General features: G+C 47.6%; 10 protein-coding genes across 10 annotated transcripts; 5 read left to right on the forward strand and 5 right to left on the reverse strand.

The window, feature by feature from the left end:
- Nucleotides 1-87: 87 nt before the first annotated feature.
- Nucleotides 88-710, forward strand: ASPSYDRAFT_38580 (uncharacterized protein). The gene has a single exon (XM_040845744.1). It carries the CDS (start codon nt 225-227, stop codon nt 672-674), a length of 450 nt encoding a protein of 149 aa, XP_040707718.1. The 5' UTR covers nt 88-224; the 3' UTR covers nt 675-710.
- Nucleotides 711-865: 155 nt separating this feature from the next.
- Nucleotides 866-1,284, reverse strand: ASPSYDRAFT_139633 (uncharacterized protein; the record flags this gene model as incomplete). Its single annotated transcript, XM_040840973.1, has 2 exons — nt 866-896; nt 959-1,284. The coding sequence occupies 2 exons, from the start codon at nt 1,282-1,284 to the stop codon at nt 866-868; spliced, it is 357 nt and encodes a 118-aa protein (XP_040707719.1).
- A 1,484-nt stretch (nt 1,285-2,768) lies between these two features.
- ASPSYDRAFT_142471 (aminopeptidase P family protein) lies at nt 2,769-4,321 on the reverse strand (the record flags this gene model as incomplete). The annotated part of the gene is made up of 2 exons (XM_040841242.1): nt 2,769-4,117; nt 4,222-4,321. The coding sequence occupies 2 exons, from the start codon at nt 4,319-4,321 to the stop codon at nt 2,769-2,771; spliced, it is 1,449 nt and encodes a 482-aa protein (XP_040707720.1).
- Nucleotides 4,322-4,985: 664 nt separating this feature from the next.
- ASPSYDRAFT_139300 (SSH4 family protein) lies at nt 4,986-6,606 on the forward strand (the record flags this gene model as incomplete). Its single annotated transcript, XM_040840937.1, has 3 exons — nt 4,986-5,433; nt 5,491-5,796; nt 5,855-6,606. 3 exons carry the CDS (start codon nt 4,986-4,988, stop codon nt 6,604-6,606), a joined length of 1,506 nt encoding a protein of 501 aa, XP_040707721.1.
- Nucleotides 6,607-7,335: 729 nt separating this feature from the next.
- Nucleotides 7,336-8,276, forward strand: ASPSYDRAFT_142002 (uncharacterized protein; the record flags this gene model as incomplete). The annotated part of the gene is made up of 2 exons (XM_040841207.1): nt 7,336-7,962; nt 8,043-8,276. 2 exons carry the CDS (start codon nt 7,336-7,338, stop codon nt 8,274-8,276), a joined length of 861 nt encoding a protein of 286 aa, XP_040707722.1.
- Nucleotides 8,277-8,857: 581 nt separating this feature from the next.
- Nucleotides 8,858-9,619, reverse strand: ASPSYDRAFT_140318 (SDR family oxidoreductase; the record flags this gene model as incomplete). Its single annotated transcript, XM_040841035.1, has 1 exon — nt 8,858-9,619. The coding sequence occupies one exon, from the start codon at nt 9,617-9,619 to the stop codon at nt 8,858-8,860; it is 762 nt and encodes a 253-aa protein (XP_040707723.1).
- A 73-nt stretch (nt 9,620-9,692) lies between these two features.
- Nucleotides 9,693-10,524, reverse strand: ASPSYDRAFT_275561 (uncharacterized protein). Its single transcript, XM_040844410.1, has one exon. The coding sequence runs from the start codon at nt 10,399-10,401 to the stop codon at nt 10,087-10,089; it is 315 nt and encodes a 104-aa protein (XP_040707724.1). The 5' UTR covers nt 10,402-10,524; the 3' UTR covers nt 9,693-10,086.
- Nucleotides 10,525-10,766: 242 nt separating this feature from the next.
- Nucleotides 10,767-12,660, forward strand: pdeA (3',5'-cyclic-nucleotide phosphodiesterase PDE1; the record flags this gene model as incomplete). Its single annotated transcript, XM_040844225.1, has 3 exons — nt 10,767-11,027; nt 11,215-11,879; nt 11,931-12,660. The coding sequence occupies 3 exons, from the start codon at nt 10,767-10,769 to the stop codon at nt 12,658-12,660; spliced, it is 1,656 nt and encodes a 551-aa protein (XP_040707725.1).
- On the reverse strand, nt 12,560-15,239 carry ASPSYDRAFT_38587 (amidase). Its single transcript, XM_040845745.1, has 3 exons — nt 14,870-15,239; nt 14,209-14,798; nt 12,560-14,154 (listed from the first exon to the last, which is right to left on the reverse strand). Exons 1-3 carry the CDS (start codon nt 15,001-15,003, stop codon nt 13,016-13,018), a joined length of 1,863 nt encoding a protein of 620 aa, XP_040707726.1. The 5' UTR covers nt 15,004-15,239; the 3' UTR covers nt 12,560-13,015.
- Nucleotides 15,240-18,721: 3,482 nt separating this feature from the next.
- Nucleotides 18,722-19,064, forward strand: ASPSYDRAFT_83956 (uncharacterized protein; the record flags this gene model as incomplete). The annotated part of the gene is made up of 2 exons (XM_040851283.1): nt 18,722-18,731; nt 18,793-19,064. The coding sequence occupies 2 exons, from the start codon at nt 18,722-18,724 to the stop codon at nt 19,062-19,064; spliced, it is 282 nt and encodes a 93-aa protein (XP_040707727.1).
- Nucleotides 19,065-20,592: the final 1,528 nt, after the last annotated feature.

The raw sequence follows: 20,592 nt of genomic DNA on the forward strand, positions 1-20,592 counted from the left end.
TACTGGGGGCTTATCTTATACCGCCTACTTCTTGCGGATAAGGCCACAAGGCTACAAGCCCCGTTCTTAAATTCTTCAGGGTCCAAATTCAAAACACCTCGGAACGTCATTGCTGTTGTCTCATTTCTTCAAGCTTCGTTTTTATTGAAAAATCGTCGCTCATCACTCATAATGAGTTCAAGTACTGTGCACTCTACAGTTGCTAATATATAACATAGAGGTCTATGACCGATATATTTTATCCAGGTGGACATTCGATATTGTCGAGGCCTGCTAATGCGTCCGTCCTAACAGGTACACCACATGACGTGCTGGCTCACAAGACTGATGTCTCCTCTCACATTTCCGCGATACAGACGACTGGCTGCAAGCATGGAGATCTCTATACCCTACAATGGTACTGCGCACACGAACAAAGAGGTGCTACTGACATTTTGACTCAACGATGGGGAATTCAAGCGTCAACCATCTGTGGCTGGCCAAACGCGAACTCAACCCACCAAGCAATCCCAGTCAGAAGTCACTTCAATGCTGTCAAGATATGGATTCTCCAACCAGAAATCACATGGCCAAGCTTTTGTAGACCAATCCGATTCTCCGAGGAATCTTCATTGCTGCAAGTCGGTAACTTGGGTCATCCATGTAAACTGGTGCTGGCGCCTTGGGGAATATGATGTTCTCCCATATTGTCGCGTCGAATTCTTTTTTTCCGGGCGAGAGGATCGTTTGTCGGAAAGTCGAATCAAATGTCATTTATCGAATCGTTTTCCTGGATTCTTTTTCTTTTCTTTGTTTATCTTCCACCACTGGCGACAGCACAACGGAACATTGTCACGATGCTTGCCAGGATACTCCGGTTTGAAAGTTATCCAGGCAAGGGCTTGATTTCCTGCAAACTGGAAACGAAGGGTGTCAGAATAAGCTTCGAATCTCAGTGATTGAGCTCGAAAGAACTTACGGATCGATATAATCAAGTCCGCCGAAGTATTCGAGCATGCGATAGCACAGACCCACATCGTCTCCAGGCTCGCCTCCAAAGACGCGGTATTGATTTGTCTCCATCAAGGCTGTCTCCGGTTCCAGGATGTATTCACGATCTTGCCATGTCAAACCCCTATAGTGCCGGGTTGAGGCAGGGCGATTTCCAAAGCAGTCGAGAGAGGACGGATAAGGTGAAGTGCAGAACTCCACTGGCGACAGGATGGCAGCAGGAGGCGGAGCTAGATTGGCGGAGCGGTTTCGAGATCGGGGGCGAGTGCGTCTCCTGTTGTGTCTCTGTCCCATTCTAGTAGAAGCAGACGCAGAGCAAAAACTTTTGGGTTGGGATAATCGTTGATAATCCCCCCTTCCCTCTCTTACCACCAGAGTACGGCGAGATATAGAGATAATGTAGATGAAGAAAACAGAGCTTGATAAACAAAAGCAATGGAACCCTAGATGGCAAAGAGGGGAGTGACCATCACCCCCTTGAAAGGACGAGATGAGGTAAAGAAAAGGGAAGGGAAAAAGGGAATCAAGCTCGCCAGAAGACGCCCACCTCCGATATATATAGACAGGCCCAGGTATGACACGACGACGGATCGCAGAATGACTGCTTTGAATGGTGTGACTCACTATAGCCCAATCAGGCGATGGAGCTCCTACATCGGCCCCGGCCCTACAACGAAAAAACTGCAGGAGACAAAGATCCACCGGACGATTTTCGGATTGCCGGGTCCCCGCCCCACTCTCTTGCAGTCCGAGAATTTTTTTCCCTTTGAACTTTCCTTGATGCAGCAGTAGTCGTGCCCAAGAGCGGCCAAGGGCCCAAAACGCCCAAGACTGCTTTGCAATGGTGCCAAATTGCCTCATCGGAAAGATGCATTGCGTACGGAGTTTCCCGGGTTCGCTCCGAGCACGCCTTCAAAGCACACTGGGTGAGTAGTCACGCTGTTAGACTCAGGGCTCGGATTCGGCATCTCAACCTAAACTTTCACCTGAGATTCTAGATTACCTAACTCCTAACTCCTAACTTATTTCCACGGCCATCATCTCCTGGTGTCCTTGGTAAGGGAGGCTGTTTAATTTGGAATGGGAGTCCAGGCTCCCTCAGTCAGATTCTGGAAGCTCCTCGAGTCTCCGATGCCGACGGAGCCGGAAAGCAAACTTTCTTACGATTGATTACTGAATTGGCTCCCAGCTTCGAAGGACTGGATTACTTGATCAAGAATCCGACTCCCAACCTTGTTGGCGACGGCCTGTGTTTCCGGCGGACGATGACAGTGGAATGATTTCAATGGCTGCAAGGGGGGCCAATCACGAAATTTCAGCTGCTGATTTCTGAGGGGTTCAACGGGGGATTCCATGATGGAGATCTCGTTGGACAGTGGTTGAGGAGTGGCCTGACTTCTGAAACCGCCTTTTGGTTTCTTTTTCGCCAGCCTTTATGCATGGTACGTCTGACACACCCTGTAGGTACGCGCCACGTGTGTGACAGTCTCCTCTATGCCTGAGGAAGCTGTCTAGTGTTGTCTTTTTCTTATTCAGCTTGATGGCCTGTTAGTTCCCGAGTGGAAGTTTCGGATAATGATCAGTAAATTGGGTGAATTCTTTTGCTCTTGCTTGGGTATAACTAGTGATTGATTAAGCTACAGACTGGGGCGTCCTTAAGGATCTCCCGGCATTTGACGGCGCGGCCCCATCTAAAGGACCGGCTTTTATATACGTACTTGGCAATACGGAGCTGTTGCCGCAGGCTTTGACCATGACATCAATGACCAGTTCTACGATCATTGTTTTCCGCGGCCACGGAGAATCTCAAACATCTCCTCGCCTTTTGGTGCGGTGGTCAAATTCTCGTACCCCGTGCCAGTGACGAGAAGGTCGTCCTCAATGCGCACTCCGCCAATAGGGATATAGTGCTCGGCCTTCTCGAAGTTGATATACTTCGCCAGCGACAACAATTGAGCATTCTTCAAAGCGAGCTCATTGAAGTACACCCCGGGCTCAATAGTAATCACCATCCCCTCCTGAAGGAGTGGCGTGCTCATCTGTGGTACGAAATCCCTGGTCCGACGTCCGTTCGCCGTTATCGGCTGCGCAGACACATCATGGACTTCCAGTCCTACATGGTGGCCCAGACCATGGGGGAAGAAAATTGAAGACGCTCCGGACCGACGGATTTCTTCTACGGTTCCGCGCTCCAGGATTCCAAGCTTTTGGAGTCCTTTGATGGCAATGGCATGTGCGAGCTCATGTAAGTCCCGGAATCGCACACCCGGCTTTACACGTCGGATGCATTCTTCCTGCATCTCCTCTACGATGGCGTAGATGTATCTTGCATACACACTGGGCCACTCTTGTCCCAATGGGAAGGTACGGGTGACGTCACTCGCATAGCAGTCCCATTCTGCGCCTGCATCGAGACAGACGAGCTGTCTCCCGCTGAGAGGTTCATCGTTTCTCACATAATGAAGCACGACTGCATTGGGGCCAGATCCGGCAATTATTTCATAAGCCTGGCTCTTGGCCCCATGAGACACGCATGTGTCCAAGAACAGTCCTTCGATTTCACTCTCATTCGACATACGGTGTATGTTTTCGAGAATCCTTCGATGTGCAAGGCCAGATATTTTGTTGGCTTGACGTATCATTCGGATCTCGTATTCGTCCTTCACCTCGCGGGCAGCATCCATTGCAGGCATTAGTGACTCATCATCCAGCCGGAGCTGGTCCGACGCGATTTCAGGCCTCTGCGAACTGTGCAGGATATAGACCGGGCTGTCTTTGTTGTATTCGTCCACCCATCTCCTCAGGTCGTGACGTAGAAACTCATAGTAGCGAAAGCGATCAGCATCGTACCGCTGTCGTGCCTCACCCACAGTCAGTGTAGGGCCCATCCATATCGCATTGTGCAAGTCGAAATTGGGAACATAAAGAGTCAAGAAATCGTTGCGAATGTCGTATGTCAGGTAGCAATCCGCTTCGTCTATGCCACTTAAGTAGTAGAAATAACGTCTCTGTCGGAAGGGTCGCGGTTGGTCTGAGTCGCCCCAATTTGTGGTCGCTTTGCCAACAAGGTAAATAAGGCCGTCGCGGGCACCTAGTTTGGCAGCAACCCTGCGCGCATGTTGTTTCGCTACGCAGGAAGCTGTCAGTAGGTGTTTTCATACACAGAGGGATGAGCTCGGTTAAATGTAAGGGACCAAGGGGTCAACCAGTCAGTCTGGGTTCGGCGCGTACCTGGATACTTGTCACACTCGGAATCTGTCACGACTTGAAGGCAGATGTCGCACGAGTCATCAGGGGAGATGGCATGACTTGACGGATCTGAGACACGCATTCTAAACAACAATAGGCAAGACGCTAGGAAGCAGTAGAAGGACTAGTCTGCAGAACAAGCGCAAAGGGACGTCAAGGCCCTGGAAAGCGAGCAAGGGAGACAGAGTGTGAGGAGGATTGATGGGGCGGCTAGCATGACGTTCCCGTACGGGGCTTTGTACGGGCGCCCGTCGATTTTCGTTACACATGCCTGACCTGGCCGACTGACCGACTGACCGACTGACAGTACCTGTACCCAAGGGCTGGCCAAAGGGCTTGACAAGGGCCCCGAGGAGATGGTCTACCTGGGTCTCCCGGAGTCCCTTCATCAATTATCGCCAACTATAAAAATCACGAATACGGTACAATTCCATGTCTGTTGGCGGAAGCATTTCACAGCGCCCCAGTCCCGGAAACGTCGATGGTTGGCGCCTTAGATCCATTTTTATCATCGCCCCCGCCAAGTTCCGGCCACTGACTTCCATCCATTCATGCCGATCCAGACTTCCCAGCCCTCTCCCGATCGTCATTTCGTCTCATCCTCGTCCGCTCCTCGAACTTCAGTTTCATCAAACCTATCTTGCGTCATCCTGCCACGCTTTTCACTCCTTTCCGAATTTCAGCATCAACTCTTCGGCCCTTCCCACGCCTAACTGACGGAACCCAGCCATCTCGGTCAATGAACGATGCGGGGATCTGAGGCATCAGCGCCCGGTGCATTCTGGGATGCTCCCTCAACCCTCGCGACTTCCATCAGAACAAATCCACCCTCCCTCGAAACCGATATTAATACGTACCCTGTATTCGACCAACAAAATGTCGCATCGAAACTCGAACGTCGTTTCCCAACGGTGTCGTGGGATCAAGGCAATAATGGCCCGATAAGTGCCAGTGGCAATTCAACCGGGAAGGGTATCTTGATCGGTGTTTTATCAGCTTTTGGGTCGGCAGCAGTCGCAGTGCTAGTCCTCGCAGCTTTCTTCTTCTTCAAGTATACTCGGCGCGGTCGGATTCTTCTGGATCGTATGGGCCGCCCAGGTGAATTCGACGATGAGCAGGCATTTCTACGTGAGGAGGCTGAGGCCTTGGAAACTATGGATGACCTGTCGAGGTCGGAATATTTGAGATCGAAGGGTATGAAGCTCTCGTACCTTGCCCTGTTATGTGCGACAGCGGCTAATCTGTTGACAGCATTTGTTGAAGCCAACCCGCCAGAGTCAACGCAGACCGATATTTCACTATCCCAGTTCCTCGCTATTCAAGAAAAAGGTGTCTCAGCGTGGGAATTTCAACCGGAGCTTGAAATCGCCAACTGCTTTGTGGAGGGCCGGACGGAGATTGAGTTCTACGATTCAATATGCAGTGTCCAAACAAACCTGCCGGTCCCTAAACAAAACGACGTCTATTACTGGGAGGCCAAGATTTACGATAAACCGGAAACCACCCACATCGGTATTGGCATGTCTACGAAGCCTTATCCGCTATTTAGACTACCTGGTATGTGCCATCCAGATTTACACAGGCCAGACTTTGGCAGTAGCTAATTCCTTATAAGGTTATCACAAGGCCTCAGTCGCATACGAATCCACGGGCAACAGGCGGTATAATCAACCATTTGCCTCGATGCCGTATGGGCCCCCGCTCACACAGGGAGATGTTGTGGGTGTTGGATATCGACCCCGTTCGGGTACGATCTTTTTCACGCGCAACGGCAAGAAGTTAGAGGACGTCGCCAACGGCCAGAAGTCGCAGAATTTCTTCCCCACCATTGGAGCGAATGGACCCTGTGCTGTCCACGTGAACTTCGGCCAGCTTGGATTTGTGTTCATCGAAGCCAACGTTAAGAAATGGGGTCTAGCGCCGATGACTGGTAGTCTGGCGCCCCCTCCCCCATATGGAAGTGAGCAAGGTAGCATCCTTCTCGAATCCGGTCGAGAAAGTGCTGCAAATTTGGCGAACCGGGTCTATCAAGATCCCACGTATGCGCAAACAAGCTCAACTGTCCGGATACCACCCGCTGCCAGCCCTGGGCCTGTTCGGTCCCCAACTGATATATCCCTTGCCCCGCTTGCGCACATTCCCTCTAATGAGGATGCCGGAGAAGGACCGAGTCGAGCAGCTACCGCCAATCCTGAGCAAGTACGTCTATTGAATCCGGATGGTTTGGAGCAGGGTCCTCCTCCAGAATATACCAGCCCTGATGGTAGTCCAAGAACCAGCCAGGAGTTCTCACACGAGAGCCATCCTCCTATACCTAGCTACGACGCTGCCGTTGGTAACCCGGACGACAGCACCGATGGGCACTAAACCCATGCCGTCTTGTTCAAGATGGGCTACATCCATTCATGTTTCTATTTATTATACTTCTTAATTTTAGCGGGCCAGGGCTGGCGTTTTGATGGGCGGGGTTCTTGCTGATGGGGTTTTGTGTAGGCCACTCGTCCGAGGGACGGCATTGCTATTTAAATGTACAGGGACTGGTTATCTGCTTTCATTGCAAGGTTGGGTTCTTCGCTCTCGGTGTATGGAAAGGAACATTGCAATGACTGATGTATTTTATGAACTCACTTGTATCCGTTGGTGGTCCACGGCGTTGCTGTCATTCTTTTTTTTTTTTTTTTGCGTTCATAGCTTGACCTTCCTATTCCAATGATATCCCAGTGTTTTACTGCCATGTGCGTTTTCCACCTCATTTGTTCTTCGCAATTTTCTAGTTGAACTTGTTATCTCTGGTCTATGAACGCATGACTTCAAACAGACGCTACTGCATCTGAAGTTTAACCGCCCTCGTCGCTTAAACCTGTTTTTTGGCCCACTTTATTAAATAAGCAAGCAGATAAAACGAACCAATCAAATAAGCAATCCAGCATCAGCTCTCCAGACAGCAGCTCCGGTAGGTTAGCTAGGAACATGAACTGACCTCGAGGTAGAAGGTTGTATCGAAGTGCTCGCCGCCGATCCCCCTCCTCTTCCTTTTCTTCTTCTCCTACCTCTCATTTCTCCAAAACTGAATACAATTAAGCAGTCAGATACAAGATGCGCTTTTCTCTAGCCCGGCTATCTCCCCGGGCCCTCAAGCCGTACGCTGCCGAATTTCTGGGTACGGCCCTAATCATTGTCATCGGTGACGGAGTGGTCGCGCAGGCCTTGCTCTCTGACTACCAGTATGGCACCTGGCTTTCTATCAATCTGGCATGGGCATCGGCTGTCTGTCTGTCCAGTTACCTGTCTGACCCCAGTCCTACCTGCAATCCCGCCATTACTCTCATCATGGCTTTGGTCCGCCCTCAGCCAGACCAGTGGAAAAGGATTCCGGGCAAGCTACTCGCCCAGTTCCTGGGAGGCTTCGTGGCCGCCATTCTTGTTTACATCAACTACCGGTCGGCTATCCTGGACTGGGATCCCGAATACACGATTCCGGGCGGGTCGATCCTGAGTCCCCGTGGCCACCATTCGGCCGGTATCTTTTGTACCTATCCAGCTGCTTTCTTCTCGACGAACTGGGAGGCCGTTTTCAACGAAGTTCTCGGATCGTCCGTGCTCATGTTCGGTGTTCTGAGCGTGTCCGACCCAGCCAACGCCCGCCGCTTCCACTCGCCGCAGCTCTCGCTGTTCCTACTCCTGGTTGCCATTGGCGCAGCCCTGGGCTGGCAGACCGGATATGTACGTGTCTCGTTTGCTGATCCGCGGGTGTCAAACCTGAGCGTTGCATGTATGGGTTGAATAAACTAACTTTGATCTAGGCGATCAACCCGGCGCGAGACTTCGGCCCACGACTCTTCTCCTCGTTTCTCTACGGTCGGGAGGTGTTCACGGCCGCCAACTACTACTTCGTTGTGCCGGTGTTTGCCCCTATCGTTGGCTGCTTTATTGGAGCGACCGTGTACGACTCGCTCCTCTATGAGGGTAGCGGATCGCGCATTGCGGATGCCCTTGACAAAGCTGAGGACCGGGACGGCGAGCTTCGTCTAGACTAATTTCGGCAATCAATGATGGGTAGCTTATGTCCAGGTTCCCGATATGCTTCCACCAGCTGTCAAGGCTGTCAGTCGCTGAAATGTGCGAGCGAGCGTGATTTGAGTGGAATAGGTTGCGTTAAGCGTGGGGACCGTCTGGGTGGTGCTATCGACTGCCACCCACTCAAGGAAGCGGCTTGAGCGCCGCTGAGGGGATGGGTTGAACCTATTTAATTCTTATAGAAGTTAGATGGTGCTATTAGATTGTTCATTCGGGTCAAGGACCTCAGTGCCATCCGGTTTATTGTTTTGTTTGAAGAGGTGGATTTATGCCTCGAGAATAGTATGTGAGGCTTATGGATGTAATCTTACGTCGCCATTTTTAGTGGGGCGACGGTACCTGGCAGTGTGTGGATTTACTTGATATGGTAGAGGGCTACTTTTGAAATCGATAGGATTACGATGCTTCTAACCTAATATGAGCATCCTATTCCAAAGTCGTGTAACTATGTGCGCCATCGGAACTATATACCAGTGTGTGACACCACCGCTACATACGTAGCTAGCTATGTATTCCAGTAAGTACTTCCATATCTCCCATCTTACCATGACAATTCCTGACCGGTATACGAGAGAAACTTCCCCGAAGCCGCCTCCCTTGTGGCACCATCAACAACCTCAAGCACACCATTAACACTATTGTCAACCGTCTCCGGAGCCCCAGGACCATACCTCCACTCCTTCGCAGCAAAATCGCCCATATTGGTTTGCACCCAGCCAGGATGAAGTGCAACCGCAATAAGTCCCTCATTCTGGATATGAAGCGACCTAGTCAACCAGTTCGTGGATGCTTTACTAGGTCCGTACGCGCCGCCAGGAACAGGCTCCTGGCCGCCAATGGACCCAACGGACGAGGAGATCGAGATGAACTTCGGCGCGCGAGGGGATTTCTGTAGCAACGGCCAGAGTGCCTGGAATAGCATGAGAGGTGCGATGGTATTAACCTCAAAACACGCCCGTAGTGCTTCAGCGCTCGTCTCAACGGTAGGCGTCATGGGGGTCGAGAAGGCTGCGTTGCAGATAAGCACGTCGATATGGTCGAGCGAGGGCACGGTGGCAGTAAATGCGTCGCGGACAATCTCTGGGGGGATAGCAGCGGAGAAATCGAGCTGGACAATAAAGAGTTGGTTTTCTGGCTTCATTGAAATGTTCTTTGTGTCGGTGGTGAGACTGGATGCGGCTTCATTGTTTCGCACCGTGGCAATTACCGTAGTGGAGGGCCGCGAGAGAAGGCGCTTGACGAGCCCGAGGCCGATGCCTCGGTTTGCGCCAGTAATGACCCAGGTGGTGTTTGTAGTGCTCATGATAGCGAAGCTGGCTGCAGAATGAGAATGGGAATGAGGGCTGTTGTTTTTACCAGAACCTACGCCGCTACTATACCTAGTGTGGGGATCTTACTAGGCGATCTGACGGCGCTACCACAGGCCTATGGAAGGCCGAAGTCATCTATTTTCGGACAACGCAGACAAAGACGACTATAATATACCTACTTAATATTTAATGCCCTGGCCAATGAGGCAAATACTCAGAGCCCATGGGCAGATTGACACTTGACTGTGACATTGACAGTTCCTGTGGAACGCCCGGCACGAGACAAGGGCGCTCCACATGGATTCCAGTGCAGGAAGGTGCCGCTCCAGCCTCTCGATCGCTCCTTCCTTTGTCCTTGCTGACGCCTCATCTCTTCTTCCCTTCTTCATCTTCTAAATTCGAGAAGTCCTCCATCTCCTCTCCATTCTCAGTCGCATTCGCACCCTCCGGCCCGCCAGCTTTACAATTCCATTGTCTCCAAAGTGTATCCGCTAGCTCCGCAGCGGCTCACTCGCTGCCGTTTCAGATCGAAGTTCCAGAACTTCGAGCCACCCGCCCCGGATTGTCGCCCGGAGTATATCGCGTCCCACCTTGAGATTCCTCCAGGAGTTGGTACTACCATCGAGCCCAGAAACCCCGGTTCGGCACTCTCATTTGCTGCGTGCTTACTGGCTCCGAGTTCGCGTGCACTGCGCCCTACCGCCCCCTCATTCATCGATTGGCGCCCTTTGTGCTGGTCTCCAACTCTTTCTTGCATGTCAGCGGGTTGCTGCATGCCCTCAGCCTCACAATCCAATTTTGTCCTCACTTATCGCATGCTCTAGATACCACCTACTGTCGAGCGCTATCGTGCTATCGAAGATTAGGCCCCCCACTCGGAGCCGCTCGTGCCTTCTCGTTTGCGCGAGATTTCCGTCCCCGAGGCGCCGCTACTGTAGAAGGGAGCTGGCTGAGGCGGTCTGAAACAGCCAAGGGCTGCTTTGCTATATTTTTCAGAAGCTATAAACCTGGGTCGTGGATATGACTCCCGGCAGAAGAACTAGTGTAGGGAGGAACAGCACAGGGAAAGACAGAGCTGGCAAAGACGACAGAGGCACCCAGGGAATCCGGAGGACCTCTCACCAGGGAAGAACAAAGTCAATGACACCCGGTCCCGCGCCAGATATTGCAAATTCCAATGACCTTGATAATCGACATTCCGAAGACTCTAAAAGGGTCGGAATCAAAGCAGACCACTATGCCCAGGATGGTCCAGTTAGAGCAGAGGGTACTGGTGTAGGCAGTAGCAAATTCCCCTGTGTTGACTCGTCTGATAAGCACGTCAAGTTTTCTGAAATCAATGTCAATGATTGCGGTAAAAAGAATGGGAAAGACAGGAATGCGCTGCATGTTGTTGTCCTGGTAAGTCACATATTACTTCCTTTAATGTCTTCAATGAACCTGGTCACTGGAGATCAGCTATCCTTACTGCTACTTTAAAGTCGTGCTTGCTGCATGTGTCCTTTGATAAAATGCACCCAATCACCTATCGTACAACCTATTATTGACTCTTGCGACGCTGACGCTGATACTGACTGTTTGTTTCTAGGGCCCGACGGGGGGTCCTCGGGAAGATAGAGTTACTGGCCTTCTTGTCCGCTCTTTAGCCACTGACTGGGCTCCAAACTCCATGATTGTTGTCGATGCTGGTGTTCTGCTTTCCGGAATTATTGAAGCCCTCAGGGATTGTGAAAGTGAGGATGGCGTCCTCACTTCTGGCGCTTTCGTTGGCCTACAACTGCCACACCAAAGTCCCGAGGCAAACGGCGCTTATATTTTTAAAAAGATTATCGGAAGTATCTTGATAACGCACTCCCATCTGGATCATGTGTCAGCACTAGCCGTGAATACTCCAGCTCTTACAAGCGAAAATGGCCCGAAGACGGTCGCAGCACTGCCATCTGTGATTCATTCCCTCAAAACCCATATCTTCAACGATTCAATCTGGCCAAATCTCTCCGATGAGGACGGGGGCGTTGGTTTTATCACGTACCAGCGTCTCGTGGACGGGGGAAACCCAATGATGGGCTTTGGTGAGGAGAGGGGTTACATACAGGCCTGTGACGGGTTGCTTGCTCGGTGCCTTGGTGTAAGCCATGGCCGCTGCAAGTCAGACCCGAGCCCTGAAGCTGAATTATCCCGTCGGTCGAGCAATGCTTGGTTGTTGCCAACGCCAGACCGACGTCGTCAATCCCAGGATGCAACCGCGAACGGGTAAGTGTCATCACTTAAAGTCAGCCAAAGCCCTAAGCTTAGTATATCTAGGTCTTTGAATATTTCTTCCCCATCTTTGCAAAACCCGGACTCATCCTTCACCTCGTTCGATAGCTCTGCCTTTTTCCTACGCGATCAGTATACGGGAGCGGAGATTATCATTTTTGGCGATGTTGAGCCCGATTCAGTATCGGTCAATCCACGCAATCAAATAGTCTGGGAGATGGCTGCGCCCAAGGTTGCCTCTGGTCAACTGTGCGCTATTTTCATCGAATGCTCATTTACCAATGCTGTTGATGACCTCTACCTCTTTGGTCACCTCTGTCCGCGACATTTGGTTCAGGAGTTGGACACACTCGCTACACTCGTGGCTCGAGAAAAGGACATGACATACCCAGCAGTTATCAAGCGCAAACGCGAGGGCAGTTCCGATCCAATCATAGGGCAGCCAAGCCCTAAATGGCGCGCAAAGGACAAAGGCAAAGGCGCGTTGTCCCAGGGTTTGAAGCGCGCCACAAAACTCGAGGATGCCGAATCAGCACCCCTAATCGCCCTCGACCGCCAAACAATACGCCGTGAGGCGGACGTTGCTACAGAAATCCCGAAAGCAGAAAAGCCTTTGTCAGGTCTTTCTGTATATATAATTCACGTGAAAGAGGATTTGACTGACGGTCCACATCCGCGTGAGACTATCCTGGAAGAATTGAACGATCTTGAGAAGATTATGGGATTAGGATGCGAATTTCACACTCCAGTGCGGGGCGAGAGCATTTATCTCTAACCATGGAGGCTTAAAATGCTATTACTCAAATCTGCTGTGGACTTCCATCCGCCACAAAAACTGGAACTCCCGGAATGTATTATTATCGTTACAGGGTAAAGGCGGCGCATCGGTTCGGGGCCAGCGTTCCTGCAATTTTAAGTAAGGCGCTTGGGTTTTGACATTATGATATCCTGCGGTCTCAATGCGTTTTTTGTATCTTATATACTATTATTTTTGTTGCAAAGGTTAGAATAGGTTCATTATCATCGTTCTGAAGTATAAAATGACATGAAAAGTGTATATGTACTTTGCGCATACAAATCCTAACCAAGCTGAGCGCTTCCAGTGGTGCACACCCACCACGACGTCAATTTTATGAACCCCCAACCAACTTCTTAGCATTCCCAATTACATCCTCCCACTTCGACTCTTTCCCCCGCGGAATAGTCAGACCCTTCTGCTCATCAGATTCTGCCACGGACTCATCATCAGCAAGGTCCAAAATCCTCTCTCCATCCCTTGCAAACGCAATAAGATCTTCTTCAGCCCCCCACTCTGCCATCGCCATAACCCCAATCGGCACCCGATGCCCATTATCCTCAGCATACCCTGCCGGACAAGAAATAGACGGACATCCCGTAAAATTTGCCAGCCAAACATATTCCATATTCCTCACAGAAGACTTCCCGTCAGAGACACCGCGCACGAGGTCCGCGTCCCCACCTGCAATCTTCCACCCGGGTATAGGGCTGGTAGGAGTAAATATGAGCAAGCCCGGGTGTTTCTGGAATAAGAACGCGAGGTGAGACATGAGAAGACCGCGGAGACGCTGCGCGGCCAGGAAGTCCTGGGACGAGATCTGATACATGCCCATGGAGACGAGGACCTTGTTTGGCGCAGTGAGATCTTTGATTTGGGATGGGGATAGGGCAGACGCGATTTCGGCCATAATTGTTAGAACGTGCGCGCGTGCACCTTCGGGAATGTATGGGATTGAAATGTCAATTATTGTGTAGCCCTGGCTGCGGTAGAAGTCTAGGGCCTTGTTGAAGGTTGAGCGGACGGCGGGCTCAGCCCGGTCAAGCCAGTCGCGCATGATGCCGATTGTCTTGTTTTGGGGACGGAATTCTGGTGACGTCGAAGTGAGTTCGGAGAGTGGATTGGGAAAGGCCGAGGAGTTGGGGTCTTCGGAAGGGTTTGCGGGTGTGGCCATGACCCTGTATGCTAGGGCTAAGTCGTCGATGCTTGAGGCGATGGGCCCTAGCACGCCAACTGTAGAGGCAATGCTGACGGTTGGGAAGCCACTGACTCGGCTATGGGAGGGTTTGAGACCCCAGATGCCGCAGAAGGAGGAGGGGATGCGAATTGAGCCTCCGCCGTCGGCACCTAGGGCGATGGGGACGAGGCCAGCGCCGACGGCGTATCCGGAGCCGCCGGATGAGCCACCGCAGTAGTAGTTTGGATTATGAGGGTTCTTTGGTGTGCCGAAGTTGGGGTTATTGTTTGTTGTGTCTGTTTTATGTGAGTTGACAGTCTCACCGGTTGCCGGGGCTGTTGTAGACTAACCTAAGCCCAGCTCATGCATTGTAGATTTTCCGATGACTATGGCCCCAGCGTCCTCCCATTTCTTGACGCACCAAGATGTAGACCCGGCCGATTCCCCCGTGAAGTCCATCTTTGTTCCCAGGGTCCGCCGGTACCCCTCCATATGCACTTCATCCTTCACCGTAACTGGGATACCATCCAGCGGCCCCAAGGGTTTACCATTCTTGTATCGCTGCGTTGACGCATCAGCCGCTGCGCGAGCCTTCTCAACTGCGCATTCGAGGAACGCAACTGAATGTTTCCCTGGCGGCTCCGTGTCGCGGCGGGTTACAGAGAGGAGCGCATCCACGACCGCTGTAGGAGTCAACTCGCCCGATCGGTAGAGAGCGTGGTAATCGGCTGTGGTGTAATAGCCTGTTTCGCCCTTCCTTCTCGCCTCCGGTGCGGGAAGATTGGATTCAGCGCTTGATTTGGATTGCTCATCGCCGTGAACAGGGGTCACGGTCGGATCGTAGCGAGCGGAGTATTGATCTAGGTTTGGAATCTCACGGATTACTCCAAAGCCCGCACCACGCCAGAAGAAGCTCTGGACAAATCCGACATTTGAGATTCTGGGTGTGCAATGTAGGTTAGCTGGCACAGTTCTGAGCGCGCAAAAGCAACAAAAAAGGTGGATTCTTACAGCGAAGCTCCGATGGCCAGAGGTATTCCACGGAACACGGGGATGACCTGGTCTTCATTCTTGTAAGGCACTGAAGGACCTTCTCGAATCTCTGGGTAGTTGATGAAACGAGCCTCTCTATTTACAGACGCCATTATGGGTTAATGATAACTATCGCGAAAAGCGCGCTGACAGAAAGTCAAGGTCGCAGGCGGGACAGGCGGAGCTTGACCTCAAATAAAGCTCGGGCTGTCATTTGCATGTGATTCGAGGTTACCTCATCGTTTGTTTCCTCTGCCATGGAGCCTCCAGGTCGAGACCGTGGTCTCCAGTCCAATTGCGATAGTTACCATTCCACTGTATACAGAGTAAGCAGTGAAGCACGATGATGCGCCCGCCATACTTGCAATCGGAGAATTTATCTGCAGCTGTGCAGCTGTACGGTGTCCCAAGGGTGGAGACGACCGCAGAGAAGTCCGACCGCGCTTCAATTTCAAGACCCACTACGTACAACTCTATACAACATATACTATATCCTATATTCCTGCTTCAATAACCTTTTCCTCTTCCTACTTCATACAATTTACACGACTAGATGAAACCACCTTAATTCTTTCCATACTTTCATTGTGTTTCTTCATTGCTCACTTCTGCAGAGGCAACATGAGGTGATGCGACCCACCACGGAGTGTATATATTTCAAATAGCTGGATATTGTCGATATTGACGATCCCGGTGAAGGCAGTAACTTCACCGTTTACATTAATATTGAATTAGCAAGGTCGATAATTCACTATTTGCACCTTTAAAGAAGCCTTTACTATAGAGTTATACAAGGAAAGCTTGCTTGTTCCTAGCGTGATAATATAGAGGTATAAATAGGCCTTCTATAGCTGTGTCTAATCAAAAACTATATACTTCTTTTTATATTAATTTAGTAGAGACTTTTCCACAGGTTATAAGCCTAGGTATTCCCAGCCTAATATTCTCTATCTCTCTACTTATTAATATATATTTCTATTCTATTTAGGAATAAGTAAGGCTATATAATTATCTTATATTACTATTAATAACTATTAATAAGAAATAGTCTGTGCATTAATCTGTTAATAAGATTATTAAAATATCAGGTTAGTACTGCTTTCTAATATTAAAGTATACTATACCCTTTTTAGTTACCCCTTCTTTATTTATCTAATTATTTTGTGAAGAATTACTAAAGCTATTTTAAAAATAGCAGGCAGTTAAGAAAGAAACCCCCAGACTATTAATATATATATCCTTCCTGTATTAACTGGCGCTAAGGACTATTAATACTGGTCTAAATCTATTTAAACCTATCTCAAGATCTAAGAAGTATAGAGAATAGTTACTAGAGATTATAGATACCTAAAGAATCTCCTAGCAGGACTAATATCTATAATTATATATTCTATTATTTATAGCTAGTCTACTTTAACAGTACCTAGATTATTTAATAAGTACTATAAAATAGAAACTATTATTAATTTAACTATAGAAAATATAAGAGAAAGAATACTCAAATAAATATATAAATAGAAAGATAATAATAATAAAGCTTATAGAATTATATACTTATTCCTTTTAGATAGAATCAGGCATGAAGTTATCTATTTAGAAATCTCTAAGATCCTTTAGGATACTCTAGGAAAGTAATATAATATTATTTTAGATATTTAATTATTTAAAGAGCTATAGATAGCTATTTAAATCTAGTCTAATACTAGTAAGGGTATCTTAGAGTATATTATAAAGATATTAGTAGTCTTAGATCTCTTCTAAAAGTCTTTAAAGAAGGAGAAAAGATTCCTAGAGTTAGTCTGAATTTAGTTCCTCCTTAATAATCTTAGAGAATAATAGAATATCTTTTTTATATTATATTTTAATAGTTAGTTTAATAAGTTAATAACTATATATAATAAGATTACTGCTATCTTTATCTAAGAAGATATAAAAGTTAAGTTTAATAACTTTATAATAAATTATACTTCTAATTTAATATCAGGAGGCAATAATAATTAATCTAAGGACTAAAATAAGAATAAAAAGAAAGAGAAAAGCTAGAAAGTAAAGAAAGATTATAATCCCTATCTTTATTATAAAAGAATAAACTACCTTCTAAATAATTACTAGAAGAAGTATCCTAAGAAAGTGCCTTAAGTTATTTAAAATATATAGAAAGTAAAGAAGAAGAAGAAAGAAGCTACTAAAGCTATAAAACTTAGTAATAAAAATAATAGTTAAAATCTATCTCAAGCTTCTTTTTATATATATTTAGAAGAAAAGTCAAGAATACTAATAGCTTATAGATCTAATATATAGTTATAGAACTCCTATAATATCTAATAACTTCCTAAAGAAGATAGTAGAATTACTATTAATATCTTAAGAGCACTCTATATTTATCTATATAAATAGATTATTAATTCTAGTTTAACTGATTATCTTACTAGAGATAAGGATTTATATATTAAAGGTACCAGGAAGCTATTCAGATACTATATAAAGATAATAATAGAATAGCTAATATTTTTAAAATAAATAGGAGATATACTGTTAAAGTTATAGTATAGAGAGAGTAAATACCAAGAAATCTATCTTTAAGATATATTTTATATACCAGAAATTAAAGTCAACCTTCTTAGTATAATATATATAGGTATAAGGTCCTTGGCCTTGGGGGTTGTTGCAAATAGTGTGAAAGGGTGTAATACACCTAAATATAAGAGATAAAGAGTCGCGAGGAGTATATTTTAAGAATTAAGGAATTCTAGTAGATTAATACTGAAGTTCTAATATCATGCCCTTCACGATGTGAAGAGGTTCCCTCGCGGGCTAAGTCAGCTCCCAGCTGACTCAGCTCTATACTTTATAAATACTCAGGCATTCTTGTAGAGGGTCTTATAACTGCCCCCCCCTTTCAAGGTCTTGGTCCCTCAAGGCAACCTTCATGACTGTACTATACAGTCCTTATAAATAGTAAACTGTTAAAAAACCTGCCCGCGATATAAAACCTAGATCAGGGAAAAGTATTATAATAGAAAAAAGGTATCCTGTAACCTATAAGGTAGTCTCCGCGAAGCAAACTCCCGACCTGGATATAATAAGCCTTGGATATATAAGATCCTTTCGCGATATCCTTCTCTATTATACAGCATCGTCCGTTGGTGGCGGTAGTATATATATCTCATGATAGGCCCTTTACTATTATATAGCGTGAGACCTCTATCATAATAGGTATATACTATCCTGCCGGGTCTGTACCTGGTCATGAGAGTCTATTTACTATTATATAGTATTGGGGCTCTTCGCGAATCATCTCCTTAGTTATCTTATTATCTCCTCGCAAGGTATTACTCATGATGCCTGGTGGTATTACTCTTAAAGAACTGCCTTATATCTTTACTTATATTACTCTATTATATTTCAGGTTATAGACCCCTGACTGCGTGAATTCCAGTACGTGATTCTAGATATAGTTCTCTAGTCTATATAAATATAAAACTCCCCCCCCAGAGAACTTCCTCTCTTTAAGTTTCTAAAATTCTCTACTTAGTATAATTCTACTTCCGCGGGCTTCTTACCTTTATAAGTTCTATATAACTGCTTGCCTTTACAAGATTCCATGCAATTACTTATCTTACCTTTATAAGATACTGTCCCTGCCTGTTCTCACGGGCTTGCTGTATTAGTCTCGCTAACACAGTCTTTATAGAAAACTAAAATATAATATCTACTCTCTCTAATCTCACTGCCGCGGCTGCTGCTGCTAATACCTTATTCTTTACCCTCGCGGGTATAAGCCGGTCCCCGTCCCCCCTCTCTGATAGAGAGGAAGAAGTTGGGCCCTCCATGGAGGGAAGTAATATGAGTATATACCCAGTTTCGCGGATCTGGCTAACAGTATCAGGCCCCCTCCGCAGAGGAGGAAGATCCTGCTGCTGCTGCGGCCCCTGCTCCTGTACCTGCACCTGCACCTGCTCCTGCTCCTGCTCCTGCTCCTGTATGGCCCCCTGTGGTCACTATTCCTAACCGCATCATTACCCTTCGCGGGGTAATATATTCGCTCCCCCGTGTTCTGGCCGCGCTGATCAACCGCGGTCCTATTGATCCAGGACCCCCTCCCGCCAATACAGGCACTCCCCGGAGGGCCTGGGACGAGCAGCCTCCCACTGCTCGCGCGATTCAAGACTAGGCTACTGCCTAGTTTATTAATCTGCCAGAGGCAGCGTGGTTTAACCCGTGCAGCTAAAGATAATCTATTACGGTCCCGGGTCTTTCTCCGTGGACAGGTGATCAGAGCCTGTCTACCCGCGAGCGCCAGTGGGTGCGAGTGCCGGTGCAACAATCAGTTCTATTCTGTAGAATCGGGAGCTCGGATCAGCTGGCTGTAAGAACCCAGTACTAAGAAGCTATTCTGGTAACTCGGGCGGGTCAACAGCCTCCTGAGGGAATGAAGTATTCAGCATGCCGTGATCTATCAGCTCTTTTATCATTCGCGTGGTGCATATCTGGGGGAATTAGGGAGAAGTATAATAACTATCTCTTCCGCGGGCATCACCGATACTCACTTTAAGATAAGGAGTAAAATCCTGGAGGCAGCTTCTCCCCTATCTAGTTAAACTATACCCGGATTCTGTTAATACCCTACGAACGCCTGTATGGTTCAGGGGTGAGTTGGAAAAGCAGGTATATACTGCAAAGATACTATTTCTATGGCCTTCTACAGCATTTCTTACCTGTGTTAACTTGAATTAAATTAGCCTTCTCCTTTGCAAGATAATCCTTGTAGATTACTAGGTGTTATAGATTTGCAGTAGATTCTTCAGTAGATTCTTGCCATCCAACCTACTTTACTAACACCTTCGCGGGATCCTGAATTCCAGGTCCTAAGATTATCTCTATATAATACTCTTACTTATCCTCGCTCGCGAACCTTACTTTAAAGTATTCGCGAGTGTTCACGCCTTCTATCTCCTGGTATTCGCGGAGTATGGATATATAGAAAATATTATATATACAAAGCCCTGCTGGTAACAAGACTTGGTAAGTATTCTTGCCTATTCTTTTAATTACTCTTCATGGACTAGCTTGTAGCTGGTTAAACTTCTTGCTAGGCCTGATTCACGACCAGTTCTGATTACTGATCTATATATAATCACCGATTTGGAAGGTCTTAGTAACTTACTTAGAGTTATAGTACTTTAACTGGTGTTCCTGGGCCTTCGTGATACCTGCCTGAGCTCGTTCACGTATCTCCTTGAGATACTTTACTTATTCCGCGATATCAGATATAACCTTATCCCCAAGGTATAGGTCTACCGCGATAACCCTCGGGTCCATGCCATAAACCACCCGGAATAGTATTTCCTTAATTAACTGTTGTCACGAGTTGTTGTAGGTAAACTCCGCGAGGGGGATATAATCCACCTAGTCATCCTGCACGAAGTTCATGTATCCTTGTAAGTACTGTTCCAGTATACTATTCATGCGCTTAGTTTGACTATCTATCTGTAGATGGTACGCGGTACTTATTAGATGCTTGATTTATAAGCAGTACATGAAATCAGACTAAAATCCCTTCGCGAAGACTAAGCCACGGTCAGTTATAATATTCGCGGGGATACCATGGAGTCAGAACACTTTGTAAACTACTATATATACTAGTTCCTCGCCCTTAATTAACTTTTATATAGGAATAAAGTAAGCTATCTTACTCATGT

Source organism: Aspergillus sydowii, assembly GCF_001890705.1.
Source record: "Aspergillus sydowii CBS 593.65 unplaced genomic scaffold ASPSYscaffold_1, whole genome shotgun sequence".
Taxonomy (NCBI): domain Eukaryota; kingdom Fungi; phylum Ascomycota; class Eurotiomycetes; order Eurotiales; family Aspergillaceae; genus Aspergillus; species Aspergillus sydowii.

Coding starts and splice junctions, on each gene's coding strand:
- ASPSYDRAFT_38580 (XM_040845744.1), top strand. CDS start 225: ATGACCGATATATTTTATCCAGGTGGACATTCGATATTGTCGAGGCCT.
- ASPSYDRAFT_275561 (XM_040844410.1), bottom strand. CDS start 10,401: ATGCAGCAACCCGCTGACATGCAAGAAAGAGTTGGAGACCAGCACAAA.
- ASPSYDRAFT_38587 (XM_040845745.1), bottom strand. CDS start 15,003: ATGGCGTCTGTAAATAGAGAGGCTCGTTTCATCAACTACCCAGAGATT. Junction 14,799..14,869: donor CTGGCCATCGGAGCTTCGCT/GTAAGAATCCAC, acceptor TTGCACACCCAG/AATCTCAAATGTCGGATTTG. Junction 14,155..14,208: donor AATGCATGAGCTGGGCTTAG/GTTAGTCTACAA, acceptor CACATAAAACAG/ACACAACAAACAATAACCCC.